The sequence below is a fragment of the Chlamydotis macqueenii genome, chromosome 21 (assembly GCF_036417535.1).
Source record: "Chlamydotis macqueenii isolate bChlMac1 chromosome 21, bChlMac1.mat, whole genome shotgun sequence".
Classification (NCBI taxonomy): domain Eukaryota; kingdom Metazoa; phylum Chordata; class Aves; order Otidiformes; family Otididae; genus Chlamydotis; species Chlamydotis macqueenii.
In genome coordinates, this window is record NC_141576.1 from 9,488,495 (window position 1) to 9,508,659 (window position 20,165).

Genomic DNA, 20,165 nt, shown 5'->3' on the forward strand with positions numbered 1-20,165 from the left:
TGGGGGAGCAGAGTGTCCCCTTCTGACCCCCCACCCCGGGTCTCTGCCCCCCCCGTCATGGGGTCTCTGTGCCCCCCTGGGGTCCCTGCACCCCCAATGGGGTCCTTACCCCCCCCAGAGTCCTTGACCCCCCCCATGGGGCCCTTGAGCCCCCTATGGGGTCACTCACCCCCATCATGGGTTCCCCCCCACATGGGGTCTCTGTGCCCCCCATGGGCCCCCCTGCACCCTCCATGGGGTCCTTGACCCCCCCACGAGGTCCCTGCCCCTCCATGGGGTCTCTTCACGCCCCCCCCGCCGAATCCTTGATCCCCTCATGGGGTCCCTGCTCGCCCCCCGAGAGTCCCTGTGCCCCCCCTGGGGTCCCAACATCCTCCCGTAAGGCCCGTGACCCCCCCACGGGGTCCTTGGGGGGGCCCCGTGACCCCTCCCCGGGGACCCCGCGCCCCCCCAGCACCGCAAACCCTGCAACATTCCCCCCACCCCGCGCGGTCCCTTTAAGGCGCGGCCTCCCCGCCTCACCCGCGGCTGCTTCCGCCTCGGGACGACGTCACCGCGGGGGCGTGGCCTCTCCAGCTCCGCCCACCCCGCCGCGGCGCCTGCGCAGGAGGTGGAGAAGGGGGAGACCCCCGCCCTGCGGACCGGGGGTCCCCGCGCTGTGGGCGGTGCGGGGCCGGGGGCAGCCCGCGCACAGCCCTGCCCCGCCCAGGATTTGGGGTCCCCCTCCCCAGATACCGACACTGGCATGCTTCAGGGTCGCTCCCAAATTCCCAGCCCCCTCCGGCTTTGGAGCCCCCAGTTTCCAGCCCCCTCCAGGATTTGGGGGATCCCAGTTATCGACACTGGAACGCTCTGGGGTCCCCAGGTTCTAGTGCTGGCAGGACTCGGGGGTTCCCATCCCCAATTCCCCGCCCCCTCAGGCTTTGGGGTCCCCAATTTCCAGAACTTCCCTTCCCTGACCCCTCTCCCCGCACCCCCCCCCATCCCCTGGTAGAAATATTGCCCCTTTTTTACCCAATTTGACCCCAGTTCCCCCTTGTCACCCCCAAACTCGCAGCAAGTGCAGCGGAGGGTCCCTCCACGGCATTCCCACCCTCCAGCCCCCTCCCCAAAAGCACCGACCATCTGTTTCTTTTCCTTTTTATTTGTTAAACCGCTAAAAATTCATCGGGACGGGGGAGAACGAGCCCGTGAAACCCCCTCCCCCAAATGTACACAAGATTTTAAATATCGCGGAAAATCGCTTGTCATGGCTGCGCGTGGCCGAGCCGGGGACGAGAGGGGACACCTGAGTCGTGGCGGGGGGACGACACCTCGCTCACAGCACTGGCGGCTCACGGAGAGGGGACGCGTCAAAATTTGGGGTGAATTTAATGAATTTTTTGTTAACGGCGCAGAACATGCCTTTCCGCGGCCGGCGGGGACGCGGGAGGGAGGGCCCCGGCCGCTCGGTGGCTTTGGGGCTGGTTAGGGGGATTTTGGGGACCAGCCGAGGATGGAGACCACGCCAACGGGCGGCTCCCCCACGCCGAGCCGCCGCCCATCCCTCTTCTGACTTTTTTTGGGGGGTGGATGACAGGAAACATGCAAAGGGGAGGAGGGAATCGACGCCGAGGCCCCCGCCGCCTCCCCCGCGGCGAAGCCTAAAGCGGAGATGAAGGATTCCATAGGTCACCCTGGGCGCTGCTGAGGTTTTGGGGGAAAAAGTTGTGTTTTGCCTTCCCGTCGGATAAATCAAATACGTTCGGGATTGGCTGGATTCAGTGAGGGATCTACTTACAGAGGGGGAAACGCCGCAGACGAAGCAAAACCCAGGTGGCGGGGATGCGACTTAAGGCTCTGACCGGCAAGAAGCTCAGTGGGGATGGGAAAGGGAAATAAAAAAAAAAAAGAGGGGAAAAGGGAAAGGGGCCACGTCATGGCGCTGCCGGTTCGGGGAGGGGTCCCCGCTTTTCAGGTGCCAGAGGTTGTTGACCAAAACCCGGCAAAGTCCACCCAATTTCCACCCTGCATCATCTCGAGGGGAAAGGGGAGGAGGGGAGGTCGTCCCAGGACGCACGGGTTCGATCCCTTCGGATTTGGATTTGGGAAGGAGGCACGCACAGAGATGAGGTGCAGTTACCGCCATGGAGGCTGCTCGCGCCCTCACGTTTACCAATATCCATCCTTTCGGCCTGAAAAACCACGCCGCGCCCAGGCTAGGAGGTGCTGGCCCAGCCTCGAAGGGGTTGGGGCTCTCGTGTGAAACAAAACCTTCAAGTCCAGGAGGGAAGTGGCGGCCAAATTCCTCTGCTTTGGGGGAAAAACGGGATTTGGAGAGTAAACGCTGCGGCTTTTGCTTATGGGAAGGGATCAGGGCTGATCCCGAAGTCTGGCCCAGCCCAGGGCAGGGAGGGGAGGATGCTAACGCCTGGCTAATTCTCAGTATTTTTGGCATTTTGATGCAAAAACACCTGTCCTTTCTTCCTTCTTGCTGTCCCGTACGGAGACAGGAACGAGAGTGGCGGGCCAACAGGGAGAGAAGAGAACAAGAAGGAAAAAAAAAAAAAAAAGGCATCGTGTTTGTGTCGAGCAAAGGTTTGCAGCGCAGGAAGATTCCTGGTGGGGTATTGCTGTCGTTTCCTTACGGAGCCAAGCACGGAATCAGTAAGTGCGCGTGAGCCCGCAGCCTCCAGCAGGCCCGCGTGGGGTTTGCTCGTTTAAAACCACTCCTCCTCAGCTCCCGCGGGGAGTTTCAGAGGGAAATAAACCCCTGCCTCGAGAGGACAGCGGGCGGCACATCTCCCTCCCTGCTCGCCCCAGATCCTTGGCCTGGACCGCAGCGGCGCGGTGCCTCCCCGCCTGTAAACACGACTGGCTTAACTGGGGCCGTACTGGGAACCGGTGGGGCAGCGCTGGAGGTTTTGCTTGGACTTTATTGGTTTCCTGCTCCCTAATTCACAGTTTGAACACCTGCATGACAGAGGAAGGCCCGGGAAAGGAGAGGGAAGAGCCACGGGGAGGGCGGGAGAAGGCGGCGGCGGCGGGGGCTCAGGCCGCATTATCTTTTTGCTCGCACAAAGTACAAGGCATTTGTTTTGGGATAATATTTCACGTTTTGTTTCTTGTCCGTGAGGCCACCGAATATGATTAACTCCCCTCTGCCTTGCACCACTGTGTGCAAACTGGTTTCGGGCGGCCCCACCACCGAGCTGCTGTTGAACACTTTCCATTTGACTCGCCCTTTCTCCTTGGTGCCTTTGATGTCCAGCACGTACATCTGCATGGGCTTGCAGTTCATGCTCTGGTACAAAGGCTTCCCCACGTTGAGGGACTGCGGGGGGTGGTGGCCCAGGCGGCGGGCGATGGGAGGTAAGGAATGGCTGTCGCCCTGGGCAGAGCCCGGACGCGCTGCCGAACCCGTCTCGGCACCCGGGGATCCCGGGGAAGAAGCCAGGGGAGGGCTCAACGCCGCGGAAGCCGAGGAGCCTTTGGAGGAGAGGGCTTTGACAGCTTCCAAGCTCCTGCGGAGCGTACCGGGGGAGACGGCCCCCGGGAGGGAGCTGGCGACGTGGGGCGGCGTGTGGACGCCGTTGGTCTGCTCGGGGGGGTTCCTGATGCTCGCGCCGACTGTCCTGCCCTCCACGCCGCCGTCCGTCTGGCAGATGATGGAAGCCGGTTTCTGTTCCCAGCTCAAGTCGACGGATCCCAAACGCAGGTCCTTCTGCTCCGGCAGCGATCCCCGCCGGGGTGCCAAGGCGAGCCCCACTTTTAGGTCGTACCCTTCAGCCGCAGAAGGCGTGCTGGGCGATACGACCTGCACGGGGCTGTCCAAGGAGGCACCGCCGGCCGCCGTGGTGCCAGGCGATAAACTCCCGCCATTGAGGACAGGGGAACTGTCCCCTCTGGCCGGGGAGAGGCTGCCTTCCCGGGATCCCGAGGGGGTTTGCCTCTGCGCTCTGGGTCGCAAGGTGCCCCAGCGGCCGTTGACGCAGGGAGCTTCGTCCGTGTTCCTGACGGGAGATTGAGAGCGGTATTCCCGCGTTTCAGGGACCAGGGCAGGCGGCGTGGCACTGATGGGAGAGGGGCGAGAATTCAAACTGGGGCTCAGCGGGGCTCTCCCGCTGGGAGCTTGGCTAAAGACCACGACGCACTGTCCCACCTGGAAGAGAAAAGGAGGGGAGAGGTTAGGAACAGCAGGATGGCCCTTTGTGCCGTACTGGGGGAAAAAATAGGGGGGTATAGAGCATTCTGGGCAGGGAATCCCGATCAAGGAACGTCTACGAGAGAGCAGGGACCCCACCACGTCCATACCCGGCAGGCAGGATGGCACCACAGCTCCGGGGCTCCGTGGTCTTCGTTCTCCACCTTGAGTGGCTGCCACGTCCAGGGGTTCGCGTGCATGTGCAGTAACCAGGCGTCTTTGAAGAGCTGCGAAGAGAAGGGTGACAGAGTCAGGCGTGAGATTTAGGAGCCCAGTTGGCTGCTGAGATCATCCCATCAGAGGTAGGAGCGGCGTGTTGCTGCTGCAGACAGAGGAATGGTGACCCAGACCAGGATCTGACTGCCCAGGAGCGACTACACCCTACCGTGGCCACGGACAAATCCCTCCATCTCCCTCTCCTGCTCCAGCACAAAATCAGGGCGAGCTGCTCAGAGACTGCCCGGGGTGATTTTTTCTTAATTAAAGCAGCTCCAGCAATAGCTAGGCAGCCTCTCTGGAAAATCTACCGCACGTCTGCCTGGATTTGCAGGATAAAATGCCACCCGGGTAACGCACAGAGTCCCCGCTCTCCCCCGTGCCGCACCCAGGGCTCACAGCTACAGCCAGACGCGTGCAGTTTGCGCCCACGCTCCCCGCGGGATACTTACGGCATTGGGACCGCCACAGCCCCCGAGGATCAGAATGGTTTCGTTGTCTATTACGATCTGCAGGGGACAAAGAACAGCGTCTCAGAGTGGGAAGGACGTGAAGCAGTGCCCAGCGCTTTCGGCAAGGCATCCCAAGTGCAGGCAGAGCCAGGTCACAGCCTCTCAGCCGCGCAGACGCTGCCGAATTTTGTCCGCCCCGGGATGAGGAGTGGAGCTGGGATGTAGAGCCGGTTTTGCTGGGCCTGAGGCAAAGCAGGACACAGGGTTCATGCCACTGTGTCCCAAACGGCTCGCAAACCCGTTCCTCTCGCAGAGGAGAGCAATTACCCCTCCTGAAGCTAAGCCAAGCAGCAGGGGACTTGACACCCCTCCTCAAATAAGGGAGAGGGAGGAAGGATCGTCTGGGAGGGCACGTGCTTGCAGCAGTATTTGCTAGGTGCTGGTGGTGGCCGAGCGTGTCCCTTTGTCTCCTTTTCCAGTGGACAGAGAGAAAGGCACGTTCAGGCACGACCCATCCGATCTCTTTTGGGCGCCCGGCTCCGCCAAGACGAACCGCGCGCTGGGAAGCATTCATCACCTTCCCAGCGACCCCAAAGGGAAGGCAGGGACGCCGGCTGCGACGGAGACACCTGCACAGAGCCGGGTGACTCCCACAGCTCCCTGCCCCGGGCAGGCAATACAGCAGGCGCTGCCAGGCCCGTGCTTTGAGTGGCTACGATCCGGAGTTGCTGGGACCAGGGGTGAGGAGAGCAGAGCAATCGAAAGGGCCCTGAGCCAAACCAACTTGCGATAACACTTCATTGATCTTAAGCGCCACCGGGGATGATCGCTGGGTGAAAACAGCAATTTGTTTTCTAGAAATGCTCATTAGAGTTCTGAGTCATGTGCCAGACGCGGCCTGGCACCTGCCTGCGCGTTAGGGAGATTAAAAGCGCATCCCCACAGAAGAGATGGCTCGAAAAAACACGGGCCCGTCGGGCAAAGGCTGCAAAGATAACTTGGAAATCGGGCGCTAGCTTTCAGGCAACCTGCAGTGAGCTGCCTGGAAGCTGGAAATTAAGTCTGGTTTATCTCTGGCAGCGTGCGCCGGTGCTGGGGAGCCGAGCTGGGGAAGGAGAGCTCACCTGGGACTGGCCACCTCGCGGGTGAGGGCTGGGCCCGGAGATGCTGGGCTTGGACCAAGCCCACTGCTCGAGATCCAGCACCCAGACGTCGTTGCTCCTGCAAGGATGACACAACAAGCGCTGACAACACAACCAGGCCCTCTGGGTGTTTAAAACATGGGTTTGGGGCAGGGTTTTAGGGCAGAACTGGGTTCTCCGCTGGCTGGAGCCTCACGGGGATTTGCTGTGAGATGCGAAAGGTGCGCTAACGCAGCCTGCAGACTCCAAAACCCCGTGGAGATTTCCTACCCGGGGACCACCACACCACGCTCCTGGCTTGCAGGAGCGCGTGTCCAATGCCCTCACCCACACTCACATTTGCCGAGACCCCAGTGAACCCCCGAAGACGATCATTTTGTCTTCGATGACGCAGGAGGAGTGCCCTGCCATGGGAGGGGGGCCATGGGTGGTCACGATGCAGTTCCACCTGGGGAAGGAGGGAGGAAGACATTTACCACCAGGTAGGAAAGCGCTGTACAGACAGCAAAACGGAAAATCCCGGCTGGCAAACTCCTCAAGAACACATTGCAGAGGAAAACCTCAAGAGAAAACCTCCAAAGGTCCAAATAATAATGAAGCTAATTAGAAATACTAACACGCTAAACATTTTTAAAGCAGGATAAAGTCACAAGGCCAAGTTGGAAGTATCGCCCCTTCCAATTAAGTTCGCCCCAACTGATTTCCAACGCAGTTTAATTACAGCGTTCTAACGACACTGCCCCAAAGTGCATGGGATAATTGACACTTCTGATGATGAAAAATTCTCGATGAAAGAGGAGCAGGAACCATCGCCGCTTTGATACGGCATCCACTCCTTTCTCACACAGGCATCAGTGAGAAAGCCCGGTCCAAAATCAGCCAAACGGTGTTTAAAGGGGGAAGGAGAATTCCTGCCATCCCTGGGGTCGCTGCTGGACGCTTCAGTCCAGGAGCCGTAAAGGCAGAGAGATTTCTGAGACGGTGCAGCTATCTGCTTTATCGCGTCTCCTGTGGAGGGCTGCAGGGGCTTTGAGCTCTGGACCATCGCTAAAAGCAAGATCCCCAGGAGTTACGGCTTCCTCTCCTCACAGACCTCGCTGTCTTGCGGCCAAATCAACTACGTGTTTAAAACATTCACATCCAGACATCCCGCCCGGCTGGACAGGAACGCTCAGGGAGCCTGGCAGGTACCAGTCAAGAGCCATATGGAAGCAACCACCACCCACGAGGTGCCAGACAGCAGCGTGCCCACGTCTCCCGTGTGCTCTTGAGTTTTTTTTTGGTTTTAATCGTGTTTTTTTTTTTTTTTTTTCTTTCAGTAAGAGCACCGCAGACACACCAGGATTAGCCTGGGGAAACCTAGGGAACCAAGCTTCCCTACAAACCAGTCCCAAGCAGGCCCAGAAAGACACCCTCCAGCATTCCTGCAGCTGCATTACAGACACATTTCTACAGGATCAACACCTGGATTTGGAATTCAGATGTGCTCTTACCAGTTTTTGGAGGGGGAGTACGTATGGATTTCATCGAAGAACCTCTCCGGCTGGTGCAGAGGGTAGGGGCTCGGCCGCGTCCACCCACCGAAAAGCACAAGCAAGTCCTTGTAGACCACCAGCGTGGCCCCAGCCTTGGGCGAGGGGTACGAACCTGGGCAGGGGCAGAGAAGGGGAAGGTTAGGAAATCATGCTCCCATGCAGGCACTGAGCTCTGCAGAAGTTTTACTGAAGTGCGACGGCACAGAGATTCCACCTTTAAAAAAAACAGCAGAAGAGAAGGCAAAATTAGAGCTGAGAGCCTGGGAAGAAAACTCCTGCCAATTTATGTCGTCGTAATTAGTAGGAGCCTGAAAGCACATCTCATGCGTGGCAAAACATCTGTCACTCACTGGCAGGAAATTGCTAGCTTTCTAACGTATCCCCTGAAATTACTGCTTTAGCACGGAATAAAAGCAATAATTACCTCCAAATACCTAGAAACGTCTCCCCAAGGAAGGGGGGAGAACGAATACCGATTCTAACGCATCCAGTGTCGCTCGCTGCAGATCGCTGGGGTACCCACGAGCGGCAGCACGCACCAACCCCCTTTTTTTTTTTGCAAAGCGGCACGATGAAACCCTAAACGCTTTGCTGTGTGAATTCACAGTCGCTCCTTGAGTCTGCAGAATGAAGTACTCCTCCAAAAATTATAAAAAAGACTTTTTGCTTGGCTTGAGGTTCAAAATGCTCAGCAGGGGCCAGGGACCTCCTGAGTAGGACGCAAGCAGACGCCACGACTTCTTGGGCTCGGTGCCGTTGCGATACGCCGCACTCAGAAAATGCCGTGCATGCCAAGGCTTTCCTGCAGCAAGGCCAAGCGCCAGGCTCACCTGTCGGCTTACGACCGGTCTGTTATGACCCCGCCGCCTGCGAATGCCACGTCACTACCGCGCTGAATTCCTTCCCACGAAAAGCTAGAACCTCTCCAGCCAGGGCTGATGTGCCGAGAGCATCCTCCTTCCCACGGCCGTCACCAGCACCAGGCGGATTCCTCCACCTCTGCAGTCACACTTTCAAAATAATCATAAATACATCAGCTGAAAAGAACAGATGCGCGTGCCCGGCTGCGGGAATTGCGGGCAGCTGAAGGGCACGGCTGCGCACGCAGCCGCAGAAGTGCCATCGGCCTCTCCAAAAAGGCCGATACACCAAAGAGACCTCTCTCCTCCGATGTCTTAGCAGGACCCTGAGAAACGGCACGCAGAACTGAGACTGCTTTTAAAAGAAACCAGAGCAGCTATTTTAAGATGCTGCAGCTGAGAAAAGCAATTCGATGGCGATGGGTTCCAGGTGGTGGGCGGTGAGAGCCCAGCCCAAAAGCAGCCCCCAGCCAGACGCAGAGGAGATGGCCACAGGGTCCCCCTTCTCCAGGGACAAAACCCATTTTGTTGCTGTTCTCTGCGCAGAAAGAGGGGAATAACGTTGTGCAGGAAACAATTCCTGTGCCGGGGCACAGAGCTATACCCAAGCTCTCCTTAAAGATGAGAGTGCCAGAAGGAGGTCACACTTGGTTCCTCTTTGATCCCAAATTCCAGGATGCTAGAAACATTTCTACTTGACTTGCAGGGCTTCTCCATCAAGGATGCCACAGGGCAGCACGGGGTGAAAGGTCTGGGTTTGAAGCAGGTTATTTTTAGACAAAAAAGGGTTCGCTAGAGCCGTCCTAGGATGGAGAAGCAGATGGGCACTTTGCTCAGAGAGGTGCAGAGTGAGAAAAGTCACCCACCCACCTACTGCTGTAACCCGGAGGTCAGCCCAGCCTCAGACAGCCAGACTATTCCCAAATGAGTCAACACCCCGCAAACAGCCCAGGGCAGAGGCTAGCCCTGGTTTTTCAGGAATCTTTGCCTGTTAGTGGATGTTGCATGGGTGTAAATGAGCAGAGTTTCATTCTGCAATGCAGGAAAAGTTTGAATTTCACAAGTCAAAGGAAGAGCTGGCCTCTCAAAGCCTCTTCCAACCAGAGAGTTGTGTGATCTACAGACGGTCTCTGCAAAAGCGACGCACCACAAGCTTGTTGTACTGGAGAGGGCTTCAGCAATCCTGTCTTTGAGTAGAAGCACGTGGAGAAAGAGCAGCTGAAACCTGGAGAATTAATGTCTAAAGCAGGGGACAGCTGCTGGGTGCCGTGGCCACCGCGCTCAGGAAGGGCAGGAGCAGCATCTCGGGGGAGGCAGAGCAACGCTGCCCTGCCCGGGCGAAGGCGACCGGCAGCCTCTGTGACTTCAGGTTTCAGGTATGCGGAGGAGCGCAGAGACGCAGCAGGGACATCAAAGGGACACGGCTCGATTACGCGGGGCCGTAACAACCGGCTCCAAGTCCCAGCTCTTCAGAGGAAGTGGCGAGCGGCGTTTCAAAGGCTCGCAGCAACATACTCGACATGGGAGGGCTTCCTCCTCTCCGGGGTTATGCTTGCAAATGAAACGGCTTCTGTTCCTGGCCAGGCACTGGAGCGCCTGCAGAAGAACATCGGTAGCTAATTGCACCGGTTTCCAGTGCTCCTGTGGCCAGGGCTGCTGAGGAGCACAGCGAGGACTCTGCCTGGCTGGGTTTCCAAGCTCCACGCCCTGGTAACTCCATCCAGCCCCATATCAGATTATCTTTCCTTGGGGAGAAAAATTCAAGCGTGCGGAGGGTGTAGCACAATTAACTACTCCTGAACATAGAAGGCAACATCTCTTCACAGCTGACGCTCTTTATTCAGTCAGGATGAGCAGCTAAAAGCTGGTTTGAGCTATTTTTTTCCCAGTTGATAGATTTTCCTGGCTCGCAAAGCAGATACATACTTTTCAGAAAACAAACAAACAAAGATCTCTGGCTTCCACGGATGTTTGGAAGAGAAATGCCAGCCTCTGATCGCTGCTGACACGAGCTCTGGATGCTATCTCTTTAGGATCTGTCCTTATAAGCATTTTTTAAAGCCCATTTATTCAGCTCTCTAACGCAACCAGAGCGGCACGCGCAGAGATCGGCAGCCACAAAAGAAAAGCCTGGCTGTAAGGGCACACGTAACGCATTTCCAGAGCAGCCTTTTACCTACAGCAGGCACAGCCTCCAGCGACTCCAAAAACAAACACCATGAGGAGCTTAAAATAAAGATGAAAGGGCGGGAGAGGGGGGGGAAATCAGATGGTGCCTGATTTGGTGGGATAACCCAGATGAATGGATCGGTTCAGATCGATATAGTTTTGGGGGAATATTGTAAAAGAGATGTGCTGGAGCAGAGCCAAGGGTTTGCACACTCTTGGAGGGAAGGCTAAGACAGGGAAAGAGTTCTGGGGTTGTAGCAAGGGGATATGTTTTGGGGAATTTTATTAGGGCAGACTAAGCTTTCTGGAGATAAATGAGGAGAGCTGCTAACACCAGCCAGGGGATGGATCCCATGGATTTCCGAAGCCGCCTTAGCTCCAGCAAAGGACGATGCTACTCCCCCTACGACTCCAGCGAGCAGATCGCGGTCAGTGCCAGCCAATTTGATTTACACAAAACGCCAGGATAAACAGAAACAGGCCCACAGCCACGTTTCCCATTTCAAAGCCGAGAAATTAAAGTGAGCTCGGCCCAGCAGCCAGCGGATCCAATGCACAAAGGAAGCCAAGCGCCCAGGTTTAAAAGCCGTCTGTAATCTGTGCGCCAAAGGCGTAGGAAGCCGTCCCGGGGAGGGGCTTGGGGCTAACAGCCACTACCTGCACCTGCAAGAAGAGGGGCAAGGCGATGGCCCCACTCCATCGTGGCTCAAACCACGCTGGAAACACGGCAGCTGCCTGCCAAAGCCAGGGAGCAAATTACCTTTGTTCAACAAATTATGTCCCATCACAAGGATGAGTTTAATTGGAGAGTACGTTATCAGCGGAGTGTTTTATAATCCCAAGGAAAAAGCCAGAGGGAGATGCTGAACCTGCACAATGGGATACAATGGGATCTGCTGGTGACCAGAGCTGGCGTTTCCTAAATGGTTTGTGCTTCTGCACTGTCAGAGTGTTCCAGTACAACCCACCTGCAGGACAGCAAAAAGCTTTGTGGGATTTCACCTCAAGGAGCCTTTCACTCCCCCCTTAATGATACCGTTGCTTAAGGAGGGTCAGACAGAAGTGGGAAAAAGCAAATTCCTTTTAAGAAAGGAAAAAAATGGACCCAGCTGTCAAATGTCACAGCAGAAACGAGGCTAAAGGATGGCGTGGACTCTCCGCACTCTGCCTCCAGCTTACCGAAGTCCTGTCTCAGACCTGTCCTTGCAGGAGGAGCCTGCTGTCCTGTTGCTCTTTTGAACTCTGTACCGCTCTCGGGGAGCCGCCTGCAAAACAGAGCTCGTGCTCACCCCAACGGCTTGGCAGAGGGCAAAACCTGCTGCGCTGGCTCCGACGGACGGGCGGCAGCCGGCCTGGTGCTCAGCCTGGATTTACCAGCCTGGCAGAGACGTAAAGATGCCAAATCACAGGTCCTAACCTGGGAACCTCGCCCACCCCAGCACCACCATCTACCCCAGCGGAGGGACTACTTCGACTATGCTCTGTCACACGAAGGTCCTCCAAACTTGCAGGACAGCATGAAATCCCCAAATCTTTCCCCTTCGATAGGAAAGGAAACCACAGAAGGAAAATAAGTCCCTCTGCTTCCCTGGCCAGCTGGGATTTTTCCGCAGGAGTCTGCAGATTTGCCCGAGAGCTTTTCCCTTGCCAGCGGTTTGTGAGGTTCCACAAAGGGAAGATGAAGCAAACCGGGCAGCAGCGGTCCAGAGGCCGGAATATGGCACAACCGGCAGAGGATGAGCATCCCAGCAATCCCAACATCAGCATCACTCTGGGAGACACCAAAGGAGAGCTCCTACAAGAATGGCAGACATCTCCACTGCACATTGCAGGCCAGCTCTTTCCAGAAGCGAAACCCCAACATTTTGGACTCGCTGGTCAGCTGCCTTGGATCCACATCTGACACTCACCTGTTTTTATCCCTGAGACACTCAAAACCGGGCAGTGGGATTATGAACTTTTTCAAGACTGGCTTTGACTGGGTCTGCCTAACCCTTAAAGCTTTTAAGAGCCAGGAAAGTATCATGTTCCCTTACCAAAGCCACATGCGATTTAGTGTTCCCTCAAATCTGGCTTAAAAAAAAAAAAAAAATTTCCTTGCTCAGAAGCAGACAGGAATTCAGCTCTGCAAGAGCTGAAAGAAAAACCGACCCGGATCTGATTTGTTCCACCAACAGGGAGACAAAACCTTTGCAGGCACACACATCTGCCACCTGCAAAATTCCTCTCAGCTTGTCGGGGAGAAAGATCCACGCACCATTGCAGCAGGTTTTTGGAAGTTAGAGGGGTACGTAACCAAACCACAGCAGCCCCCCTCGTGTTTACACACAGGAAAAAGTTTCTGCCGTGCTCTCAATGTTGAAATTCCACCCTGCAATCACACAGGCTCAGGGTACAAGCCCAGTCAAACCCGCGGTGTCGAACCCAAGCTCTGGTTTCTCGCAATCTTTCTGAGGCGGAGGCAGAAATCCCTGCCAGGGAGGGTAAGTCACCTCCAAGCTTTTGCAATGTCACAGGCTTTTTTTTCACCCGGGAAATTCTGACATGCCGCGACTCTGAGCCTGCTAAAAGCCGGTAAAAAGGAGAGGCAGTGCCCTCTGAACCCTGTGCAACAGGATTACTGAGTCACTCTGTGCTAATGTGCAAAAATGTCCTTACGCAGCAAGCTGAGTAAACAGGCAGGCGATAAGAGTGCCAGAACGCCCCGGTGCTCTGCCCCCCTCTCTCAATAGCCGCAAACCAGGATCGCTGCCTTTCACGCACCCCGATGCTGCAGGAGAGGTTTTACTAGGGCTCACCTCCAGCGTTTCTCACCCCCAGCATCACCCCAAGGTGCCGAGTTCTCCCTCAGGGTGAGACTCCCCCTTCGCAATCATCTCACCTGGTTCTGGGAAAGGCAGATTTGGCCCTGCGGTAAAGGGCGCCGCTGTTGCCCAAGCTGCTTTTCCCTCTAGGTGGGTGGAATCCGAACGCCAGCCAGCGATCCACCTCTCTCTGCTTTAACACTTCTTTTGTTTCTCTTTTTCAGTCCCCCCTTAATGATACCGTACCCTGCAGACTTTCAAGTGACGGGAGTAACAGTCTGACATCCTACACACAACAGCTCTGACGCTAATTAAAGAGCTCAAGGCTTGGAGAGAAAGGGTTGATCAGCTCCCGCGACTTCTCTTCCCCCCAGGAGGCAAAGGCAGAGATGGAAATTGCTGTATCAGACTACACAACGCCGCAATAACCGGCTAATTGTAGGGAAGGGACCGAGGGATGTGTGGGTTCGCGGAGGAGCGTGCCCCAGTTCTGCTGAGCTCCGCACTTTCCACTCAAGTCACGCTCCCGTTCCGCTCGCCACGGCGCGAGGGAGGTGGCAGATGCATTTCAGACGTCGGAGAACCCCAAAATTAGTGGTGTTTCAGGAAACGGCAGCTGTGTAATTTGGTGAGGTTATGGCTACCACGGGGCTAAAAAACCCTCAGCCATCCTTCAAAGAGCATCCTGTGGGCATAGCCAGAAAAATCTATATGAGTGCGTGCAAAAAATTCAGAGTCGGGAAGAGCGGGGCTACGCCAGTCTCCAAATCTGCTGTGAAGAAAACACAGCTACTTACTGAAAACCCAACGTGTATCTACGGAAAGCCCCAGTACAGCACACAACGGGATATTCACTCCGGCTCTTCGCATCTTCCTCGTAACCAGCCCTTCCCTCGCTCGCTGTCTTCCCCCTTCTTTTCATTTTCAAGCCACCGGTTCCTGCATAACACTTTCTTCGCACAAGAAGTGCACTTTTCTCCCTCGTTCTGGTAAATCCAGCGCGTAATGCCAAACTCACTAAATATTTCATGTCAGGAATAACCTTTTGGACTGCAGACAGGCATGAGCTAGTGCTTCGTCACTCTGCATGCTGACTGGATTTCAGGAGATTTTACAGCAGATGCTTTTGGGAAAGACAGAAAAATCAGGCTGAGCGTTTAAAGTGTTTTGAAAGCACATCATGCTGGCTGGGGTACACAGTACAAGGTGAATATCGTGGATTCAATCCTGAGTATTACGTGCAGAATCTTGGTGGATAAGGTTCTTAAGGCACAATGGCAGCTTAAAGAAGGAAAACCTGGCGTCGGGATGCATGCCCGCTGGATGCCTTAGAAGGAGCTCTTGCCGATAGGTGTCAGCACAGCCTGCCCGAAGCCTCCCAGCAGGAGCTTTCCCAAGGCTCCTCGCAGCTCCTTCCCGGCTGGCAAGACTCATCTCGCCACGGGATAGCGAGGTTTTATTCCACTGACCCCAAACCAGAGCTGGCCCTGAAGGTGGAAGTACCTGCCGAGGAGGGAAGGCTTTGCGACAGACCTAGGAGGAGTACGGAATAACTGGATCCAAAGTGCCTGGGGGAGCTGGCGGTCAGACAAACCTCCATCGCACCTCAGTACCTCTGGCGCCGCTAGCCGAGGGCAGCTCCTGGGATGACGGCACCAGCCGCAGGCAGGAGCTGATTCAGGCTATCAGCTTCCTCTCTGGTGCAAGGCATTCATTATATCTGAGACAACACCAGTGTAAACACCAGCATGTGCGGCTGTGGCGCCCGTTTGCATATTTTTAAGCCTCCTTTCCTGAAAAGGAAATAAAATAGAAGGTTTCACAGATGCCTTGGCTGCTCTCACAGCCTTCTGACAGCTTGCAAATACCTTGGCTCAAGTCAGCTGAACTCGGACAAGCAGATAGCCACAAGGAATTAAAATTCTCCGCAGGGCTGTGAAATCAAGCATCAGGAAAAAGTCAGACCCCTGAAGAGAAACAAAATCTAGATAGAAAAAAAAAAGCTCCTGCAAAATCGATCCTAACTTCTGCTTAGGGAACTACGGGTTTCAAAGATCACAGGCCTGCACTTTGAGACCATGAAAAAGCAAATCATTCTCCAAGCGCTACCGTTCTAAGGCAGAGGAGAGAGAATTGTGCTCATCATTTCAACAGCGGGTGCTCAGAGTTTCACCCAAATCTCAGGCATACGAGACACTAAAGTTTCCAGACCCACCGGGAGCCACTGGATGCTCAGCACCATGGAGACACTACTCCCAATTTGTCTATATAAGGACTACCAGCCCCAGGAACCTATTTTTGCAGATCAGACTTTGTATTTACCAACAGGGCTGCAAACGGTTTTCCCCAATTTTGGTCCAGTGCTCGTCAGCAATATTTCCAGAGGGCCTGGGGGTCATGTTTAAAATGAGTGTGTACTACCCATGATGCTGAAAAGTGTATCAGCCAGCTGCCCCGGCTACCTCTGCGCGTCGCCAACCGGGAGCAGGCTAAAAATTCTCCGCATCCGTCCTGGAGGCTGATGGGGCGACAGTGGGAAAAATTCCTCCGTTAATCTGTGGGGGGATCTGCGCCCAGGGAGCTTCTCTCAGAATCAAAACCCCACAAGGTTAAAGCCACAAGCGTTTTTCATGCCTTTTCACTCGATCCACACTGATGGAGTCTTAAGAAGAGCTTCTCCACACAGTGAGACATAAGAAAGCTGTGGAGTGCAATGGGGAAGGGGAAGAAAAAACAGTGAAAGAGATCCAGCACCCTACAGACTAAAACAACGCACGGGCTCAAGGACGAGAGCTCCTCCTGCCTGACTCCATTTCTGCACCCATGTACCGATGCTCAGCTCTGCCCTTGCCTTGAAGGGAACCATAACCCCCCGGGGCTGAACTGAGGCAAGAGGAAAACCAGATCATCGCTTAAAATATCCATTTCCCTTCAAGCACTTCTCTCTCAGCCTCCTCTGTTGCATTTTCCCCTCCGTATTCCCCCCCAACACATTCCAACCACGTCAGGCCAAACTGTCTCAGGCAGGACAGGAGGGCATCCAAGGGGCAAAGCATCTTTCCCTGCGGAAGCGCCACAGTCGAAGAGACATGCCTCGCCGACCTGCGGATGAAAGCAGGTGAGCCATCGCTCTGAGGAGTGAATTTCCCACAGCAGGGACTGTTTTGCCCCCCTCAGGTTTCATCTGCAGATAAAAACTCGCTCAACTTCCAACTGTCGTGGTGCACCGAGAGCAGGGATGGAACGGGAGAGAGAAACTACTGGTTACTTCGGCTTGCTGACATAAAACCACCTTTACCAAGTCCCAGCATCGCCGTGACAGCTCTTTCAGCTGTCCCCTGGCAGGGAAAGCCATGGGAGCAGGCGCAGAGCAGCATCTACCCAGCAAAAGGGAGCGGACGGAGCCATTTCAACTGATGCCACGCGGCTCCGGCAGAGCCGCCTTCTCCGACACCGTAAACGGGATCGGCCACGAGCTCACCCCCATCACAAGCAAGCTCAGCACTTCCTCGGGCAGAGGCGACGCGAACCAGCTCTGCTGCCGTCGGTTCCAAGTCCTGGGCCCGTTCCCACCTCCCTGTGCAGGCAGGTTGGCCTCTTCAAAGCGATTCCTGCCCGCCTCCGGCACCACATTCCTGCAATGCCATGCACGATGATGCCAGAGAGGCAACGGTGTCCCTGCGGACAAGGTGAGGACCAGTCACTCCTTATTTTAATTGCCGAACAAACTCTGCCCCCTACCCTCAAGCTGGAAGAGAAGAATGAAGTTATGAGTGACTTAATGACCTCTGCAGATACTGGGAGCAGCTGGAAACACTACGTGAACCTGGCTCGGGTGCACCGATAAGGGTAACTTACTCAACGCCAGCTAGGGCAAGGGGCAGGCTGCTGCCAGGCACAGTCAGGAGCGAGGAATGGAGAGAGCCACGGAGCGAGATGGTTTTTCAGATGCAGTGCTCAAGAACAGGAGGCACAGGTGTATTTTTCACCCTGCCAGCGGTAGCCTGCATCCATTTCCCGTTATGCTGACCAGCTAAAGAGTTTAAAGACTTTACTCCTGAAGCAACTAAACAACCGCTCTCTGCAAGCAGGTGTTTTTTTGTAGGGAGCAGATTCCCAGGCAGAAAGCCTCCAAGAGCTGTAGAGACATCCGGGAAGAACAGGGGAGTTTTTTGGCTTTTCCTGCCTGGTTCAAAGGTGTTTGCAGGATAAATCCCTGCAAACAGCAGATCGCATGCTCAATTTGCTTGCATTGCAGAGCAATCCTGTCAAACCCAAACACCGACGGATTCATCTCCAAGAAACCAGTCCTCCAAGCACAAGCAGTGCTTTCCCAACCAGGTGTCACAGCTTTTGAAAAAAAAAAAATAAATAAAACAAAACAACCCTTCACCTGCTGATTTTTCATCTCTTTCCCTTGAAATATTTCCCATTTAATAACGCAAATTTCATTAGAGGCATTTTTCAAAACCACCCAAGTGAAGAAAGGAACCAATTAGCATCCTGTCTGCCTCACACAGACTAACCGAGGGACCGAAAGGCACCGAGAAACACCCGAGCTCCGCCGAGCCGCAGCTCAGAGCCTGCCAAACAAGCTCTGGGCTTGCTCTCCAGAAGGGCAGTAACGAAGTTTAAACTCTGTATTAAAGGACGTTGCTCCTTTGGAGAGCAGGGCGTAGCTTGCCGCTTCCAAACGCAGCGAACCCAGCGGCCTGCGTGCTCTCTACAAGGCTGTGTGTTTTGCAACAGAAATCTTCAAGGTTTGCACAGACGCAGTTTTCAGCTGAGAGCAGCAGCTACTGCCCCGCGCACCTGCAACGGGACTTTGGTGCGCTGTGCTTTGCAGCATTTCTATGTGTACCTCTGGCTAGATTTCTCTAGTTACCAGGATTCTTCTCCAACAGATACACTTTGCCTTTTATTTCTGCACCGCAGCATAAGTTTCATGAAGGATCCATCCTTCGGTGCTCCTCATCGCTCCCAGACTGAGAGCACAACACCAGGCTGGAGGATATGGCTGTCAAAGGCTGCAAGCACTTTGTCCTGGTTACTCATCTCCTGGTAAACCTGAGCCTAAAGAGGGGAAAAACCTCACCATATTTAATCGTAGAAAGCAATTCCAAGCAGCTGCTGCTGTGACAGCGTCTGTCCCGAAGGACGGCACGAATGAAGCCCAGAAGCCTGTGGTTTTGTTTCAGAAGGGCAGCAATGAGCTGGCGATAGGTGAACTCCTATCAGGCAGCAGACGCAGCAGAATTAAGGCAGTTTCCCATGGGGTAAAGTTCCTGCAGGCTGGAGGGCTCAAAGAGCATTTTGATCATGGGGGGAAAGGGATTTTTCGATGATAACACAAAGTTTTAGCTCTGCCAAGGCAGAAATATGCCCTACTGCTACTAAACTCAAAGGGCAATAAGGAAGAAACAAACCAGATCAGGGGAAGAGCTGGAGAAAAGTTTTCCTCTCTTCCAGGCTCTGTTCAGTACTACAACAGCAGAAAGACACCGTACACACTGCGAGGGATTTCCATACGTTTTCACTAACCTCAGAGCACCAGACACCTGCAGCCAGCAGCTGCAGCCAGAATTAGAGACGTTATTCCGTGCAGGTATCAGCTTTTCACTCCTTTTGATTCCCAGGAGGCTGGCAGCCAGGACACGGCTTCACCTCACAGTGAGCCCAAGCTTTTATAACAAGTTAGGCGTGCCTTCAATTAAAAAAGGGCTGTTCAACACCGCACTGAGCTCAGAAACACACGGGCACACAACGACCACTTTGCAGCTCTCCCCTCAAGAGCTGTAAGTGGAAATTAGTTGGGCTAAATTTTGAAAGTTTGTTTTCAAAACCTGCTTCTCCTGGTTTCCTTCCCTGTGTATGAGAGAACGCATTTGTTTTGCTAAGAAACATCTCGCAAATGATGTCTCGGGGACCGGTGGCAGTCTGCAGACCGAGAAATGCTGCTCTAGAGAGGCTAGCGGCTCAGCCAGGTCGGGATCTTGCAGGTTTTTTTTCAATCCCCAAAGTAAGGATGTGCCTCAGATCGCTCGCTACATTACGGCACAGCAAGTCACTCTGCAATGGGAACAGAGGAATTGCGATACAGGGTCAGGGCAGAGCACTCCAGGAACGAGCCTCAGCTGGCTACTGCTGTTCAGTGCTTCAGAAAAACCAGCAGCAAAACACAACCCACAACCTCAGGAGCTGTTCAGGCACAGTGGGTTTTAAATCCAGATGTGGGAAGGTTTCAAGACCTGTTTACCCTTCTCCCTCAGACTGTCCTGCAGCCATGTGTCCTACACGCTATTTACGCTGTGCACGAAGGGGTCGCACCGGTTTGCGGACACGCAGGGCTGGATGTCTGCTGGCTCCCAGCCGCACGCCTGTGTCCCCTCTTTGGGAAGTCTGGTCCTTCGCTGTGGCTCACACGTCCTTTCAGCTCCACAAAGCTCACGTCACAGAGCAGGCTTCAAACAAGGCAGCTCATCCCAGGCTGGGACCAGCATTATGAAACATCACCAATGGTTTTGAAAACTTGCCTCTGTTTTCTAAAAGGAGATGAAGAAAGCAGGGATTTTTTTGCTCGGGGCAAGGTTTTCGCACAGCTTCGTCAAGGCCAAACCGCTCCGCTTGTGCTCGACGACTAACGGGCAGGTTTCTGGCTCTCTCAGCCCAGAGAGCCTCCCACTGCACGGGGACCACATCTGATAGAACCACCTGGGGCAGGTGACAGCGGAGTCTCTCCTGCCTCCTCTGGGTTGTGAGTTTTGTTGACACAACACCATCAAAGGCGCCTTCCCCTCAGCTCAC

The 20,165-nt window shown here is 54.9% G+C and overlaps 1 protein-coding gene across 1 annotated transcript in view; it reads right to left on the bottom strand.

Moving 5' to 3' along the window:
* Nucleotides 1–1,750: 1,750 nt before the first annotated feature.
* The window catches only part of FBXO42 (F-box protein 42), a 49,000-nt gene continuing 30,585 nt past the window's right edge, over nt 1,751–20,165 (bottom strand). Inside the window, exons 5-10 of the mRNA XM_086764591.1 lie at nt 7,487–7,640; nt 6,331–6,441; nt 5,976–6,072; nt 4,852–4,908; nt 4,294–4,410; nt 1,751–4,141 (exon numbers count right to left, since the gene is read on the bottom strand). Of these exons, the coding sequence (XP_086620717.1) occupies nt 3,041–4,141; nt 4,294–4,410; nt 4,852–4,908; nt 5,976–6,072; nt 6,331–6,441; nt 7,487–7,640 (1,637 nt within the window). The 3' untranslated portion in view covers nt 1,751–3,040. The remainder of the gene's footprint in view (nt 4,142–4,293; nt 4,411–4,851; nt 4,909–5,975; nt 6,073–6,330; nt 6,442–7,486; nt 7,641–20,165) is intronic.